The sequence below is a fragment of the Anomaloglossus baeobatrachus genome, chromosome 5 (genome assembly GCF_048569485.1).
Source record: "Anomaloglossus baeobatrachus isolate aAnoBae1 chromosome 5, aAnoBae1.hap1, whole genome shotgun sequence".
Taxonomy (NCBI): Eukaryota; Metazoa; Chordata; class Amphibia; order Anura; family Aromobatidae; genus Anomaloglossus; species Anomaloglossus baeobatrachus.
This window is the reverse complement of record NC_134357.1, coordinates 87,303,996-87,322,427: the sequence shown is the minus strand read 5'-3', so window position 1 is coordinate 87,322,427 and position 18,432 is coordinate 87,303,996. Positions and strand designations below refer to the sequence as shown.

Here is an 18,432-nt window from a genome sequence, read left to right as displayed (position 1 = left end):
CAATACATACCGGTTAAATGTCATTCTTGGACGCACATCCAGCTGACATAGCTACTGTCATTGGCCCCCTCTTGCGCAGACACAGTAGCGATCGTACCTGTCTCTAGTGTGTTTGGGGGCTTTAGATGTAGCTTGATTCAATATAGAGTCTAGACAAATCTATTGATTTCCTCAGGACATTTGCCTTTTTCTCATTGCGTCATAAAATGTAGAAATCGTTTATTACTTGTCTGAAATTGTAGTGTTCTTAAACAAAACGTAGAGGTAAAATAACCTGGCTGCTAGCGAAAAGTGTAAGTGAAATAGCAGCTTTTCAGTGTTTTTCTTTGGACTGATGTTGTAGCTATTAAAGTACATATTGTATTGTAGAAGAGGACAAAGGGCATAGTCAAGGATCAAAAGAACTCTGCAGAGACACAATAAATCACAGAATCACGTTGAATCTTTGTTTCCTTCATACTGTGTGTTTTTTATGCCCTATAAGACAAAATGTTCTTTTCATTCTCTTAGATACCAGTGCTGCTCTAAAAGAAAATTAAGATGTTCACATATTCTCAGGGCAACAATTATTTCCACCGTAAAATGCAATTAATGCAAGTGATGTAGTACATTATGTTCCTGTGTGAATGCAAGCATAATCATACTTTCAATTTAACCTGATTGAGAATGAATTTCCTTTCACTAAAAAATATTTGTTTATTCTATTTTTAATAGATGTAGATATAATACATCTCCTTAAAGCTGAAGCTTTAACACAATTACAACAAAATTCCACATCAACATGACTGAAATATCAAAGCCATGTAATCTAAAGGGATATCAATGGACATTAAGGGGGGCTTTACACGTTGCAACATCGCTTCCGAAATATCGTTGGGGTCACGTCGTTAGTGACGCACATCCGGCGCCGGTAACGACATCGCAACGTGTAAATCCTAGGTGCTCCGATAAATAATCGCAAAAGCGTCGAAAATCAGTGATCTGTGTAGCGTCGTTCATTTTCATAATGTCGGGTCGACCGCAGGTACGATGTTGTTTGTCGTTCCTGCAGCTCCACACATCGCTGTGTGTAAACCCGCAGGAGCGACAAACATCTCCTTACCTGCGTCCACCGGTAATGCGGAAGGAAGGAGGTGGGCGGGATGTTACGTCCCGCTCATCTCTGCCCCTCCACTTCTATTGGCCAGCTGATTAGTGACGTCGCAGTGACGCTGAACGCACCTCCCCCTTGAAGGAGGTATTGTTCGGCGGTCACCGCGACATCATCGAGCAGGTATGTGCGTGTGAAGCTGCCGTAGCGATAATGTTCGCTACAGCAGCAATCAACACATATGGCATGTGCAACAGGGGCAGGTGCTATCGCGCTGGACATCGCTAGCAATTGCTAGCGATGTCGCAGCGTGTAAAGCCTGCCTAAGAGTAGCATACAACTACATATACTCCTTTTTCTCCTGTGTATCATTAATATATCACCACAAAAGGGAGAATGAGTAAATTCAGTGAAAAATTACAAAACATTTATTATTAAAAATACAATCAATCAACACTGAATTGTTGATCCATAAAAATGACCACAATAGGCAAAGGTTGGAATATGACAATATTATACCTCAATATATACTCATGGAGTGCTGAATTAGGCGAACCATAAAGAATGTTTCAGAAGGTATATAACAGTAGGACACCAAAAGAGGTAATAATAATAGTGAGTGCCTCCCTCACATGACGTGTTAGTTCTGGTTACAGGTCAGGCTAGAGTCTAGCAGAAACACAGAACATTGTATACCCAATACTGCAAAGTACATCAGAAGGTCAAGACACTACAAAATATAAGTGTACATATCAAAGGCAACAGTTCTCTGATGAAGCTACATACCTTTTACACCTGTGTATGCGAAACGTACGTTAGGTCCCCTTCCTCTTGATCTCTTTGTGACCCCTCGGCTTTGCTATTTTGCACAATGTGAGTATGCCTCAATTATGTTTGACCTTTTTTTTCTCTTCTCTGATTCCTGGTCAGTATATGTAGATACGCACAACATTTAGAACTGTTGCCTTTGATATGTACACTTATATTTTGTAGTGTCTTGACCTTCTGATGTACTTTGCAGTTTTGAGTATACAATGTTCTGTGTTTCTGCTAGATTCTAGCCTGACCAGTAACCAGATCTCACATTTCATGTGAGGCACTCACTATTATTATTACTAGGGCTGATCGAATACCACAAATATTCGGCTTTGCGAATATCTGACGAATAGGTCGCCACTATGCGAATATTTGATGCGCAATGTAAGTCTATGGGAAGGCCGAATAGTTGTTATTCGGGTTTCCCATAGACTTACATTGCAAATCGAATATTCGCGAATAGTCGAATAGCGGCGATCTATTCGGCGAATATTCTCAATGCCGAATATTTGTGGTATTCAATCATCCCTAATTATTACCTCTTTTGGTATCCTACTGTTATATACCTTCTGAAACATTCTTTATGGTTCGCATAATTCTGCACTCCATGAGTATATATTGAGGTATAATATTGTCATATTCCAACCTTTGCCGATTGTGGTCATTTTTATGGATCAACATTTCAGTGTTGATTGATTGTATTTTTAATAATAAATGTTTTGTAATTTTTCACTGAATTGACTCATTCTCCCTTTTGTGGTGCTATACTCTTTTTTCTCCTGTGTATCAGCTTTAACACAATGTACATTTTAGAAAATCAATATTTTTGTGATTAAAACATATGAGAGTAAAATATACTGAGTTTCTTCATGCTCTTCCTGTATTACCATAGGTTTCTAAAATGGAACCTGCAACATCAGAAAACACAATTTCTCTGCAGATATAGCAAATAAATAGCTGGCTTACTGAAGCAGCAACTACATGGAGAAAAGGAGGTTATATTCTCCCTGCACCTGCTCATTTCCAGTCTTTGGGGAGATGTGGTGCACTGAATGGTTGCAGTCACCATTTGCTACACAGTGATTGTGGCTGCAATCACTCAGCACTTTGATTGACAGCCTACCCTGCAGCATGTATGTACTGTGTGTGAGCAGAGAAGGCTGTCAATCAATGTGCTGGTGAATTATTACAATGTGTTCACTATATAATGAAGCACATTGGCATTTCTACATGTGACAGGGTTTTTTTTACAGTGATTTTCCAAAGATTGAAAGTTATCCCCGATCTATAGGTCGAGGGATAATAATATTTATTCACTTATGTAGCGCCATTAATCCCATAGCACTTTACATACATCAGCAACACTGTCCCCATTGAGTTTCACAATCTAAGGTCCCTATCTGTATGTCTTTGGAGTGTGGGAGGAAACTGGAGAAGCCGTAAGAATCCCATGCAAACATGGGGAGAACATGCAAACTCCTTGCAGATGTTGTCCTTGGTGGGATTCGAACCCAGGACCCCAGCTCTGGAAAACAACAGTGCTAACCACTGAGCCACCGTGCAAACCATAAATTACTAATTGATGGGGGTCTATCCACTGAGGCTCCCAGTTAGCCAAAAACATGAGGTTTGCAAATTCCAATCTGAATTGAGTAGAACTTGAACATGTATACCTTCACCATTGTCTGTGAGTCTGTAATAAGTAGCAGCCCTTTAGTTCCATAGACAATGAAGTGGAGTAAAGATGCCCTTGCATGACCTCTTCTTTAGTCTACAGAGCCCTATTCTTGGGATGACTGAGGGTCCCAGTGGTCAGAACCCAGCAAACATTGTTTTATCCTATGTATAACATTCAATTTTGGCACAACTTCTTGAATGATACTATGAAATCCCTTGTTTAACACATTTAATAATATAGTACCATCGACTTCTCATTGTACATTATATATTTTTCCATTTGACCTACCATGGTCATTTGTATGTCCAAAATCTGTCACTTCATTCACAAATATATACAATTTAGGACAATAAAATAATAGAAACTATTTCCCAATATCCCAGCTTCCCTATAATAATTCTGAACAGAGTAACTATGTAAAATAACAGCTAGAATGTATATATAAAATATAAGCATAAGTCTTACAGCATATACTATTATACACCCATAGCCTATATTAGTAATTAACCCCAGCTATTTACTAAATGTCATACACTTCATGCAATCTGAAGGCCCCATTACACGCTATGATATATCTAACGATATGTTGGCGGGGTCACGTCGTTAGTGACGCACATCCGGCATCGTTTGACATATCATAGCGTGTAACAGCTACGAGCGACTGTGAACGAACAAAAATACTCACCGTATCGTTGCTCGTTGATACGTCGCTCATTTTCAAATAATCGATCGTCCTTCTGCGCGTCGGTTGTTCATCATTCCCGAGACAGCTCACATCGCTCCGCGTGACACCCCGGGAACGATGAACTGCAGCTTACCTGCGGCCGTCGGCAATGCGGAAGGAAGCAGGTGGGCGGGGTGTTATGTCCCGCTCATCTCCGCCCCTCCGCTTCTATTAGCCGGCTGCTGTGTGACGTCGCTGTGACGCTGAACGTCCCTCCCCCTTCAGGAAGAGGACGTCACTAGTACTATGGTACGTCATATTTCTACCAGCAATAGTGCATACAAAATAAAAGTCATGGGGCACATACAGCTAGTAATAAGGTACCATATAATACCAACCTTTGTGCTCATTTAATAACACTTGTATTTCCCTATAAACCAAACTAAGGTTGAGATTGTGTCTGCAATGAGCTAGAAACGTCTGTGGCAGATTCCGTTACGTTTGATAGAAATAATAGTCCAGCATACGTCAGGTCAAAGCATTTTACACTTTAGCAGACCCTGATAGCAACCCCCTAAAAGTCAATGAAAAAACAGAAGGAAGCCAGCTTACCGTACAGAAAAGTCCAGTAGATATGTTGCTACTTCATGAGGAGGCTCTGCATCGGATTGAATGGCAGGAGCTCTTTCCAACACTCAATATGAAGAGCAAAGACAAAATCATTGATCATTGTCATGATCAATGATAAAGACATAAAGCCGAAACGCGTCATGTCGTCCATGGGGTCTGTTTGGTGCCATAAGTATCTATTGTATGCCACTACCTAATGGTGTTTGATTTAAATGGACAGCATGACGCAGATTAGAGCCTTAAGGCCCCATTACACGCAAAGACATCGCTAACGAAATATCGCTGGGGTCACGGAAATCGTGATGCACATCCGGCAACGTTAGCGACGTCGTTGTGTGTGACACTTACGAATGACCGCTAACGATCTCACCTGAAATATCGTTGATTGTTGACAAGTCGTTAATTTTCAAAATGTCATTGATTTTCTGGGACGCAGCTTGTTCATCGTTCCTGAGGCAGCACACATCGCTACGTGTGACATCCCGGGAACGACGAACATCAGCGTTCCTGCGTCCTCCGGCAACGAGGTGGGAGTGTCGATAATGCGGCTGCTCTCCGCCCCTCCGCCTCTATTGGTGAGCCGCTATGTGATGTCGCTGTGACGCCGCACGAACCTAGCCCTTAGAAAAGAGGTTGTTCGCTGGCCACAGCGACGTCGTTATTAAGGTATGTGCATGTGACACGCAGTACCGATATTGTCCGCCACGGGCAGCAATTTGCCATTGACGCACAAACGACACCGTGTATGCAGCCTTTAGGCTTTCTGCGCACGGTGTGTTTTTCACGGCGTTTTAGCACGTTTTTCGGGTGCGTTTTTTGTCCTAAAACTGCATAACTTTGCTTCCCCAGGAAAGTCTATAGCGGGCTTTACACGCTGGGACATCGCTAGCATCGGCTAGCGATGTCGAGCGCGATAGCACCCGCCCCCGTCGTACGTGCGATATTGTGTGATCAGTGCCGTAGCGAATATTATCGCTACGGCAGCATTACATGCACATACCTGCTCTGTGACGTCACTCTGGCCGGCGATCCGCCTCCTTTCTAAGAGGGCGGTTCGTGCGGCGTCATAGCGATGTCACACGGCAGGCGTCCAATAGAAGCAGAGGGGCGGAGATGAGCGGGACGTAACATCCCGCCCACTTCCTTCCTTCCGTATTGCCGGTGGACGCAGGTAAGGAGATGTTCGTCGCTCCTGCGGTGTCACACACAGTGATGTGTGCTGCCGCAGGAACGACGAACAACATCACTAATAAACAGAAAACGATTTTTTGTTGCAGGACGACCTCTCCGCGGCAAACGATTTTGACCGCTTTTGCGATCGTTTAAGGTCGCTCATAAGTGTCACATACTGCGATATCGTTAATGAAGCCGGATGTGCGTCACAAACACCGTGACCCCAACGATAATTCATTAACGATATCGCAGTGTGTAAAGCCCGCTTATGAGTTTTCATTTTTGTTGTCCACACAGTGCTTTATTTTAGCTGCGTTTTTGAGCTGACAAAAAAAAAGCAACACGTCAATTCTTTTCTGCGTTTGTCTGCGTTTTTTCACCCATGTAATGCATTGGAAAAACGCAGCAAATCTCAATGATCAAAAACGCACCGAAACGCAAATAGTAAAAAAGGCATGCGTTTTTACCTGTAGTTTTTGCCGGGGGTGCATTTTTTTGCGTTTTTGTGCATTTTTTTGTGGCCAAAAACGCACAAAAAGCAGCGTAAAAAAACGCAGCGTGCGCACATAGCATTACATGCAGTACTGGCTTCTGCTCCTTTCTCCTCATATCGAAGTTTACAGTATGGTCACATTGCAATTATTTGCACATAAAGTGTCTCTAAAAGCCTAAAAAGTGTTAACAGAATGAAAATATTCATTTCTATGTAAAAACATGTTAGCGCCACTTGATTTCAAAAGATACCAAGTATTTAAAGAAAGAAACATTCATTAGTCTATATTTTCTACTAATAAGACACTAAATAATATAAAAACCAATGGGAAGGCTGAAACGATTCAACGAAGACTGTTTTTGTGTATATTTTTAGTGTTTATTTTTAGTGTTTACTTCAGTGCTTTATTAAATTTAATACATGTCTAGAAAACAACTCTGTAAAAACAAACAAAAAATGGTGGGAAAAAAACACTCAAGAAGTTACCCCCACAAAATTCCCGCAAAAGACTTTTCAGTCTTTTTCAAACTCCACAGAAAATATGAGTTTCGTAAAGCAGCTTCTGCTTAAAAAGAGAAATATTTTGGACCAAACAAAAAAGGCGCAGTGTGAATATAACCTAAGGCTCTGTTATTAAAAGCCAACACTATGATGTATCCGTGATGGATCAAATCCACGCAGTTATTGATGCATCATATTGACTTTTAAGGGTTTCTAGCAGGTTCTGTTACGTTTCCATCATTTTCACTTCTTTATTCTTACTGTTATCAATTGCTATTGCTTGCCCTGATCCATCACTGTCAAAGGAAATGATACTAGAGGGATTTTTGCTTCTTCAGGCTGAAGCAGAAATAAGCTGAGAGACCACCAATAATATAAATATATGCTAAATACTTCAATATTAAAGCAGTTTACAGTCAGTTCAATGTTTTCTGTTCTTCCACAGCAAATAGTAGAGATTGTAAAACCACCAGAAACACCTTTTCCAGTACCACTCGATGAAGGGATACCCTATGAAGTGTATGAAAAATTCCTAGCTCTACCAGTTGCAGAAGACATAGAAACAGTTCAGGTATGTTCCATTTTTGTGGCCCATGTTCTATCTGTTTTGAAAACACAAAGTTTGCCATCTCTCTTCCCAAAGTAATTTAGATTATTTACATTACTGGAGTAATTTCAGACCACGGTTTCTTCAGTCCACCCTTCAACAATGCAGAACACTTACTTGTTTACCTGTATAGAGGTGCTCATTAGTAAGTGATGACATGCCAAAAGATTTTGCCATCACCTTATAAGTTAATCACTGAGGTCCAGTTTCCGAGACTTCTCTAAACTTTGGGCAAAGCACTTTTAGCTTTTTCACATTGTTTTCCCTCATAGAAAGTGATTGGTTCTAATACGAACTCCAGTTGGGTTGTATTCTACCAAGTATTTGGGGCCTGTTATTTTGTAAAAGCAGGGGTCACCAAAGGACCTTTTGAACCTTCTATGTTCACATTGAGGATTATTGTCCTATTGTTAAAATCTATTTCATATCCCCAAGAGACAAGAAATAAATACATTATAGCTATATCTAGGGTGTCACCTTTGGAATTTTCACCTTATCGTCTCATGTATCATTTTTACAGAATCAGGCCATTAAACCCTATGGATACTGCAAATCCCAAGGGTAAAATCAACATATCAGAAGGATAATTTTTAGATGTAATTTTTTTTTACAGCTGTGAAAAAAAGTGCAGAGACCCTTGCCTCATACAAGTTACAGCACTTCACGAGACCCATTTATTGTGTTCATAGAAGTAGTGGTTGAATGTGCCCATTAATTCATTAAAACAGGCCCCCATTTTTGGGATCAGTGGGAGAGTAGGAAGCAGAACTTCCAGCAATCATATATTTATTGTTGTTCATGGGACAACCACTTTAAATTTAATTTCTTAACGTTGAAACAATAAAATCTGTGCTTATCATTGGTTGAAAAGAAAACAAGGCATGTTTTTGTCTTAGGCAATTTTGTCAATGGGTTGTGTTAATTTGGGAAATTATATTTAAGTACAATGGATATAGGGGTCTGTTTTAATATTTTCAGGCAGAGGCATAACCTGAAGCTTCTCAAGCTCAATGCAAATCTGTAAAACGGACCCCTATTACCATGTATCATTTTTAGTACTGGTCTTCTCATGAGTGAAAGAGACCTTGCACACCCCCTTAGATTCCAGAATTTGAATAAAAGATGAGTTCCAGGACAGTGATCCTAGTTTTCAAGTATCTTACGTATTTTTGTCATTGACTTTGTCTTTTATGTTATTGTGATGTTTTTACCCCTTCCCGCCATCCACTGGTAATGTACGACCGAAGTCTGTAGCAGGTGTATGGCGTGTGCTCACAAGTTGAGCCTGCCCCATTCCCGGCAGATTATGGCTGTTTGTCCCAGTCAGGATCTGCCTCTAAAAGCTGCAAGTAAAGCTATTAACAGTCTACCGGCAAAGGAGCGCATCTTTCTATGTGCATGATCACAGGGTGCTGATTGGTAGCTGTTGCAGATGAAGGTCTTCTGAAGAAAAAAATACAATAAGGAGGAATCAAAAAGTCATATTTAGAGATGAGCGAACCCAAGGTTTGGCGTTCGATGTTTGTACAAAACACAGACTTTACAAAAAAAAACAGAATTTGGATTCGGAGTTCGGGTGCTCTATGTATGAATACCACTCGCGTGAGCATCGCTGTTCTTGGATACATGCATTGCTCAGCCCAGTGTAAGCCGCTTGCAGTGTTTGAATGGCTCTCACTGGGGGCAACAACAGAATGAGTGCACCCCCAAAAAAAAAAAAATGGAAAACCCCTCCCACCTCCAGAAGTGATCTAATTATGGCTGGCTGCATGTGGGCAAGACCCAAACTGTCCAATTAGTGACTTCCATTGGGGTTCAGGTCAAGTTCAGCTCCCAAACCAATCTTAATTTAAAGTTCGCCTGCAACAGCCAAACCCGACCTTTCATGGGTCCGCTCATCTCTAGTGATATCTATCCCAAAATGGTATCAATAAAAACTACAGCTCACCCTGCAACCTCTCAATCAGCTTTATCAACCTAAAAGTAGAAACATAACAGGTCTCAGAAAATGGTGGCATAATCAAAAAAGTTTTCTTTTAAAAATTTTGGATTTTTTTTCACCTCTAAAATTTTAAAAACACTGGACAAGAATGGCGTCACCTTAATTATACTGATTGTACCTACACAATCATGATGCCAAGTCATTTTTACTACACAGTTTGTCGTAAAAACAATTCCCAAAAAACAATGTCAGCATTTTGGTGTTCTTTTGTAATTTCACTGCCCTTGGAATTTTTTTTTTCCTTTTTTTCAGTATACTGTATGCTAAAATGTATGGTGACATTCAAATGTATATGCTTCTATGTGGTCGGAGAAATGAAGACCTTATGGCCCTTGGCAGAAGCGAAGAACAAAAATTAAGGCGTAAAAACGCAAATTGGCCACATTAGGTAGGGGTTAAACTAGGCCTAGATTAATAACTCTTCAACTTGTTATCTGGGTTGAATACTCACTGATTAGCAATGAATCCTTTACTACTTTTATTTCTTTTCTGTAATGATTTGTGAATTATAATAATATTCATAATTATTATAATAATAATAATAATAATAATGGTAAAAACATCCAACAATCATTTGCTACAATTCACATTTCATGCAAGTTAAGTATTAATTTATGTGTGTGCATTTCAATCACTGAGAGCTAATATAATCATGGGAATTTCATATGTTTAAACTGAATTAAATAAAAGAAATGAAAAAAGTGAATCAAATCTTCCTTATTGTACAGATTAAATCCTAATTATTCTAAGAGTTACAGCACAGCCTTTCAGCAGATAGAATTTTGCAGTGTGTCAAATGGTGCAATTACTCGAGGAACCTTTATTACCCCCAATTTAGATGTCTTTTCTTTATATTTCATGAATGGACTTTCATATGATAAAGGTTAACACTGGCAGAATATTTCAGAAATTCAAAGGAAATTACAGACATATTAGTTATACGTTTAAAAATAGAACACATTTACAGGAACTTAGGACTTATTTAACATTAATCATAATAAGGAGTATGTATATACATGCCTCGTCATTGAAATTGCTACACCAAGATGGAAACTTGTGGAATTATGGAAATCACAGAATCAATAAATACGTTCCAGGCGCCATTGCTCCATTCCAAGCTCTAGTCTCCAGCTGGAGACAATGTGGCCAGTGACAAGAAGAGACATTCACGAGGGAACATCAATCCGGTGCTACTCTTGGGTAGAGATCAACGACCTTTAAAAGTTCGGTTCGGCAGGAACAGTCGAACCTTACAAAAGTTTGGTTTGTAACCCTGACTTGATCCAAACCTCAATGGAAGTCTCTAATTGCGTGGCTCCACCCACATGCTGCCAGTCATAAGCAGAACACTGACGGGGGAGGGCGGCCGGGATTTTTTCAAAATTTTTTTTGTGTGTGAACACTATATCTGATCAAGCTGGTTTTACCCCAAGTGCAAGCCGTTCAAACACTGCAGGCGGCTCACACGGGGCTGAGCATCAATCATACACAAGCACAGCTCTAGTCGCTTGAGTGGTTGGCACTCATAAGTTGCTTGAACTTCAAACCCAAACTTTGTTTTTTTAGAAGTCACGTTATGAATCCGAATTCCAAACATCAAACCTCATGTTTGCTCATCTCTACTCTTGGGATTATGATATGGGGTGTCATAATGTATGATAGATAGACCCTTCTAATCTATATTCCAAGCACACTAAAAGTGCCTTGTTACATCGATTTGGTCATGGAACTAGTCATATGGCAATTTTTCAACACAACAACGCAACGTATAATGTTGCTTGTTCTACTGTGAGCGCAGCCTGTGTGGCCTAAACGTGCTACAATTGCCTACAGCATTTCCAGACGTGTCTCTCATCTAGCACATCAGGGACGTGAAAGCAAAATTCACCCTTTTCTATGCTTTCTGAACTCCAAATATTAAAATATGTTTCGAGATCTAGAGGAAATCAATACAGTACAGCCTTTATAGTGTGCTAGATATGACTTTGTCTTTATTAACACATGTAGCTACTTTAAATAGGGTCACAGACAAAGAAAAAGTTCATCAAAACAATGAGCCAATCGGAACTGTAGGGGCCTGAATAGAAATGTGAAACTTTTCCACCCATCAGTGATACTTGATCACTATTACATCAGAAGTTATAGGTCAGTATGGATGCCAGACGTCATTGGTCTGTAACTGCAAATTGAGCTGCCAGCAGCAGATCTTGATAATTTTTGTGCCCAAGTGCATTTAGCATTGCAGAATATCCCTCAGACAACCATTAATAACAATAATTGCTAGCATGGCAAGGCATGTAAGTGCATGTATATCTACAAGTGGTGGTCACATTCGATATTAAATACAGTATATGGAGATATTTTGAAATGTCACAATTTTTCATCATTTGCTTATAATTAACATCTCTAGACAGCCTTTGATTTCCAGAAATCTATGATTTTTCGCTCCTGGTGTTGCAATTTTAATTTTGAAGAGAGTAATTGCAAGCAAGCAGTTAGGTGAAAAAAAAATTCTATAAGTTTAATAAAAGAGTCCAGTGTTCTTTGCTATAGCTTCAGGAATTTACTTTATAGCTCTGTTCATCCTGAAACTCATAATTCATGAATAGGATTTTAAATAGAGTGAATACCAACACAGTAGGAAAAGCATAGTAGTCTACAATTCTATATAACAGTAAGTCATGTTTACTAAAACTATCCAATTTTTAGATAATATAAGCTAACTACGGTATATAGACTGTATAGTCTTAAAATGCTTCCAACCTTTCACAGCTGTCTAAACTTGATGAATTTGGGGCATTTTTAGACTGCTAGTAGAGTACAAAATTGGCCATAGCACTGAAAACTGTCTACTACCTATTGGAAGCCTGGTCACCTATCCTTATGAGTCGGTCTAGTGAAATTTTGATGTTGTGATGCATTTTTAGACTGTCCAGTAGAGTTGAACAAAATGATTAGTTAAAACTGTACCAACCATCCTAGATCACTATGAACTTCTTGCTTCCTGCAAACATTCCAGAATTCTCCTCTGACTAGTAGGCCTCAATATTACGATGTGATCCACACATTAAGATGGCTTATCACAAACTTGTAAGCTGTATACCTCAAATGTATGCTGGATGATAAATTTGGTGAATTTTTAATAAAACTTAGTACAGTGGAGCTAAAAAATTACCCTGCAAACAAATCTGAATAGGGAATAAATAAATAATTAAAAAAAAGGGGCTTGAGGTCCCCCTTATTTTTTATAACCAGCCAAGGTGAAGCAGACAGCTGGGGGCTCCAGCCCTCAACTGTCTGCTTTACCTTGGCTGGTTATCAAAACCAGAGAGTTTCCCAATCCATTTTTTTATACGTAAATAATTTTAATGATAATTTTAATTAAAGTAATTTAAAAAACAGCATCTCCCCCTATTTTTTATATCTAGCCAAGATAAAACAGACAGATGAGGGCTGGTATTATCAGACTGGGAAGGCCTATGGTTATTATCACTTACCAACCTAAAACTAGCAGCCTGCAGCCACTCCAGACGTGGTGCATCCACTAGATGCACCAGATCTGGCACCTTGTCCGGCTTTTTCTTATTCCCATGGTGCAGTGGAAATCTTGGTAATATATTGGGGGTGGATGTCAGCTGTGAATTGACAGCTATAAATATACAAAAAGACTGACCCACACATCCAACAGGTGGGAATAAGTTCTAGCTGAAAACACATTATAACTACAAAACATATACAACTCCACACCGAAATTCTTACAGTGAATAAGGGTATTCTGGTATTGCATTACTGCTATAGGAATATTTGAAAAAAAAAAAGAGAGATATTTAGCATATGTCTTGGCCAATGCATGTGAGCCCGGTAACCAACAGCAAGGTAATCTCTGTATATCGGGAACCTGACCTGTAATGCCACTATCTGGGTTAAAACCTCCATGTCTGGGCAGCTAGATTCCAGCTATAAAGTGGAGTGAACACAGCACTATAAATATACAAAAAGACTGACCCGCACATCCTACAGGTGTAAACAGGTGCTAGCTGGTATCTCAGTGTGCAGCTATATATGTTTTGTAGCTATAATGTGTTTTCAGCCGGCACCCGTTTACACCTGTTGGATGTGCGGGTTAGTTTTTATATATATATATATATATATATATATATATATATATATATATATATATATAGTGCATGTCTTTCTGATTGAGCACTCCGCCCTATGACCAGGCTGTGTTCTGTGTTCACTTCCCTTGATAGCTGGAATTTAGCTGCCTAGACATGGTGGTTTTAACCCAGATAGTGGCATTTCAAGTTAGGTTTTTAGTCTAGCTGCCCAGACATGGAGGTTTTCAACCTTCAACCCAGATAGTGGCAATACAGGTTAGGTTTCCAGTATACAGAGATTACCTTGCCGTTGGTTACTGCCGTTGGTTACCGGGCTCACATGCATTAGCCAATACATATGCTAAATATCTCTCTTTCTTCAAATATTCCTATAGCAGTAATGCAATACCAGAGTTCCCTTATTCATTTTTAGCATTTCAGTGTGCAGCTGTATATGTTTTGTAGTGAATTGACAGCTGGCATCAAGCACAGGGTTTAGTAATTGAGAGGCATCTATCAGACACCCTCATTACTAACCCGTTAAGTGTAAAGTAAAAAAAAAAACAGGAAAAAATATTTTGTTTAAATAAACACTACCCAACTCTCTCTTGTTCACCAGTTTATTAATTTAAAAAAAATCCTCAAAGTCCTGACATAATCCAATGGTGTAATGTCCCACAACATCCATCAATACCTATGGAGCCTCGTTCCCAGAACGAGGCTCCATAGGTCACTCGCGGTCAGTCTTATACATGGAATTTCTTACACTTGTGAGTGATTTATGGAGCCTCGTTACTGCCATTGGAACTATGTTTAAAGGAATAAGGTATCTAGTACTATAACATGCAAACATTGAATATAAGAAATTTGGAACTGCATTACTACCATGGAAACCATGTATAAAAAATTAGACACTTAGCGCAAAAGTTGGCCAATTTATAAGAGCAAAGCAGCCAGCGACAAGGCGTATCTCTTTGCTGGGACTCTAATCTAAAACACCTCTATCCTGTCTGCTGGCCTCTCATGAATTGGCGAATTTGTGCACTAAATATCTAATTTTTTATACATGATATCAAAAGCAGTAATGCAGTTCCAAATTTTTTATATTCAATGTTTACATGTTATAGCGCTAAATATCTTATTTAAAACATAGTTTCAATGACAGTAATGTACTTCCAAAATTCCCATGTTCAATGTTTGCATGTTATAGCATTTCAGAGTGCAGCTGTATATATTTATTTAAAGTGAATCTGTTACGAGATTTGTACTACCCCATCTGAGAGCAGCATAATATAGAAAGCGTTTACGCCATATGCCCCTTAGCAGACAAGGCACACACTCTTTTCACTATGCTAAGGGGTACTTTGCACATTGCGACATCGCTACTGCGATATTTCCGGGGTCAAAATGAAAGTGACTCACATCCGATGCCGGTAACGACGTCGCAACGTGTAAAGCCTAGAAGCACCGATAAACGATCGCAAAAGCGTCGAAAATCGGTGATCTGTGTAGTGTCGGTGATTTCCGTATTTTCGCTGCAGCGACAGGTACGATGTTGTTCCTTGTTCCTGCGGCAGCACACATCGCTGTGTATGAAGCCGCAGGATTGAGGAACATCTCCTTACCTGCGTCCCGCCTGCAATGAGGAAGAAAGGAGGTGGGCGGGATGTTTACGTCCCGCTCATCTCCGCTCCTCCGCTTCTATTGGCCGCCTGCCGTGTGACGTCGCTGTGACGCCACACGACCCGCCCCCTTAGGAAGGAGGCGGGTCGCCCGCCAGAGCGATGTCGCAGGGCAGGTCTGTGCGTGTGAAGCAGCTATCACAAGATATCGCATCTGCGACGGGGGCGGGGACTATGAGCTCAGCATCGCAACAATCGGCTAGCGATGTCGCAGCGTGCAAAGTACCCCTAAGCCTCATTGTTGAGCAAGCAGGAAAAATTGGCTAAAACTCAAAAGATTTGTGCAAGCCTTGGGGTTAATTAGGCCAGGATTCTGATGCATTTAGCTTAGTAACTCTGCTATCATGTGTTTTACTAGATATTTTGTATATATTTTTATTAATATGCTGGTACTTTAATTTTAACATTTGTATATTCTAAGAAATTGCTTTGAAACAATAAAATAATCATATGATTTCTCAATTTTACTCTTTTTTTTTTAACTGTGCTAAAAATAATTGTTTTGGATTAGTCAATTGTATTTAGACTTTTTTCCTCCAAGCTGTTCTTACTTTATTGTAGCATTGGAGGTGGTGAGGGGATGGAATCCATTATTCTAATAGTTTCCTGAAATAGAAATACAAGTATAGAAATGCAATATGACATTAAATATGACTATTTCCAATAAGCCCTTCTTTTACGCGGCTGTGTTTTTTCTCGGATTCATTTAGATGCTGTATTCTTCTCGAATGAAAATAACTATTCCCTAACTCTGTTTTAAAATATTTAAATTCTACATAAAACAGATGGCAGAATCTAAACATAACTTTATTACACATTCCCATAAAATATCATATGTTATTTCTTGTTGCCTTGGCCTTTACAGAAATGGTAAAAATATAGGCCTGCATTTACTCATGGAAAAGTAAATCTTACAACAGAATGATACACTTAGTTTATATTTTTTGTTAGTGATTGCTCCATATTTCTTAAAGAAATTGCCTCATCTTACTAAATGGCAATCACGTTCTACTGTATAGCGTATATCCGGCTAATGATGGTGGCCAAATGTACCTAAAGTCAGGCCAACTACAAAAACAGCTTGTAGGCCAAAAAGCAATAAGCAATGAGCAGGCAAGCGGAGTAGCCAGCTATAGAGATTTTTATTTGACTGGTCTTGATAACAAACTTGTATATAGTTAAATAAGACATTGTGAACTGTTTATTCCAAATTCCAAGATTATATCCTTTATTAATTACCAGTATATCCATTAAAAAGCACAGAAAGACACAGATATAAAATTGGTGAGAAGAGTTATAATCATCGCATAAGTACCATGAAATAGAATCAAAATCAAATCTTTATTTTTTATATAGCGCTAACATATTCCGCAGCGCTTTACATACATCAGGAACACTATCCCCATTGGGGCTCACAATCTAATGTCCCTGTCTGTATGTTTTTGGAGTGGAATAGAAGATCAACATTGTTGATAAAATGCTAAACCAACCTATAGTTAGTCCAAAAAATACCGTATTTTCTGGCGTATAAGACGACCGGGTGTATAAGACGACCCCCAACTATTCCAGTTAAAATATAGAGTTTGGGATATACCGTATATAATCGAGTATAAGCCGACCCGAGTAATGTGCCCATTTTTTAGTAATGTCCCCTGCAGTAATGAGCCCATTGTTTAGTAATGTCCCCTGCAGTAATGTGCCCATTGTTTAGTAATGTCCCCTGCAGTAATGTGCCCATTGTTTAGTAATGTCCCCTGCAGTAATGAGCCCATTGTTTAGTAATGTCCCCTGCAGTAATCAGCCCACTATTTAGTAATGTGCCCATCCTTTTCCCCCCTTGTAGTAATGAGCCCATTATTTATTAATGCCCTCCTACCGGTCCCCTTCTTGTCCTCTATTATGCCGTTGTTTGCACACAATAAACATTATTCTCACCTCTCCTCCATTCCCACGCTGACCTCAGCTGCTTCTTGTAGACCGCAAGGCACATAGACCCCTCCATGATAGCGTCTGATGCACGGGGCTGCTGTCTGCCATCATGGCTTTACTTCAGTTGAATGCTTTGCGGTGCCGTAAAGCATTCAACTGCAGTAAAGCGCTGACAGCACCGGCCCCGTGTATGGAATGCGATCATGGAGGAGTGCTTCTTGCGGACCGCAGGCCCGCCCATAGACCCCTCCATGATCGCGTCTTGTACACGGGGCCGCCACCGCTTCTGTCAGCGCTTTACTGAAGTTGAATGCTTTACTGCACTGCAAAGCATTCAACTGCAGTAAAGCCATGACGACTGCGGTGGTGGCCCCGTTAACAGGACGCTATTGCAGAAGGGTCTATCAGACTGCAGTCTGCCAGAAGAAGCTGAAGGCACTGCGGGAGCGGAGGACAGGTGAGAATAATGTTTATAGTGTGTAAGAAGGGGACCAGTAGGAGGGCATTACTAAACAATGGAGTCATGCAGCACCATGCATCACTGTATAAGACGACCCCCGACTTTTGAGAAGATTTTCAGGGGTTAAAAAGTCGTCTTATACGCCGGAAAATACGGTACATATACTTTTCAAGGCCATGGGAAAGGGGAAAAAAATGAAAGGATATTCATTGGGAAACACTGCATAAATCACCACTGATCCAAAGATTAATAGGGAGTTGGATTTGAAACAAAAATGCACTCATTGAGTAACCTGTTTCCCCACGAAGCTCACTCGACAACTTCATGAAGAGGGGGGCTTGCTGGGTGAATAGATTACCCATAATACTTTCCAGCTATCACATGGCATAGCTAAAGCGAGTTAGTAGGGACAATCATAGCCTGTATAAAAGCTAAGGCAAGGAGTGCATCAGCTAATTTAGGGTTACTCTGGATAGTGAGAGGATGTCAGAGCTCACATCTCAGCAGTCAAGATAGGGGGAGAGAGCCCGAAAACATTGGACAAATGCTCCAGACAATAATATGTTGCAAACTGCATCACTGAGAACATGAGTGTATTAGTCTGCGA

At 40.0% G+C, this 18,432-nt stretch overlaps 1 protein-coding gene across 1 annotated transcript in view; it reads left to right on the top strand.

Moving 5' to 3' along the window:
• The window catches only part of CABCOCO1 (ciliary associated calcium binding coiled-coil 1), a 199,433-nt gene that overhangs the window by 141,236 nt on the left and 39,765 nt on the right, over positions 1-18,432 (top strand). The window contains exon 6 of the mRNA XM_075352341.1: positions 7,491-7,616. Coding sequence (XP_075208456.1) covers positions 7,491-7,616 — 126 coding nt within the window. The remainder of the gene's footprint in view (positions 1-7,490; positions 7,617-18,432) is intronic.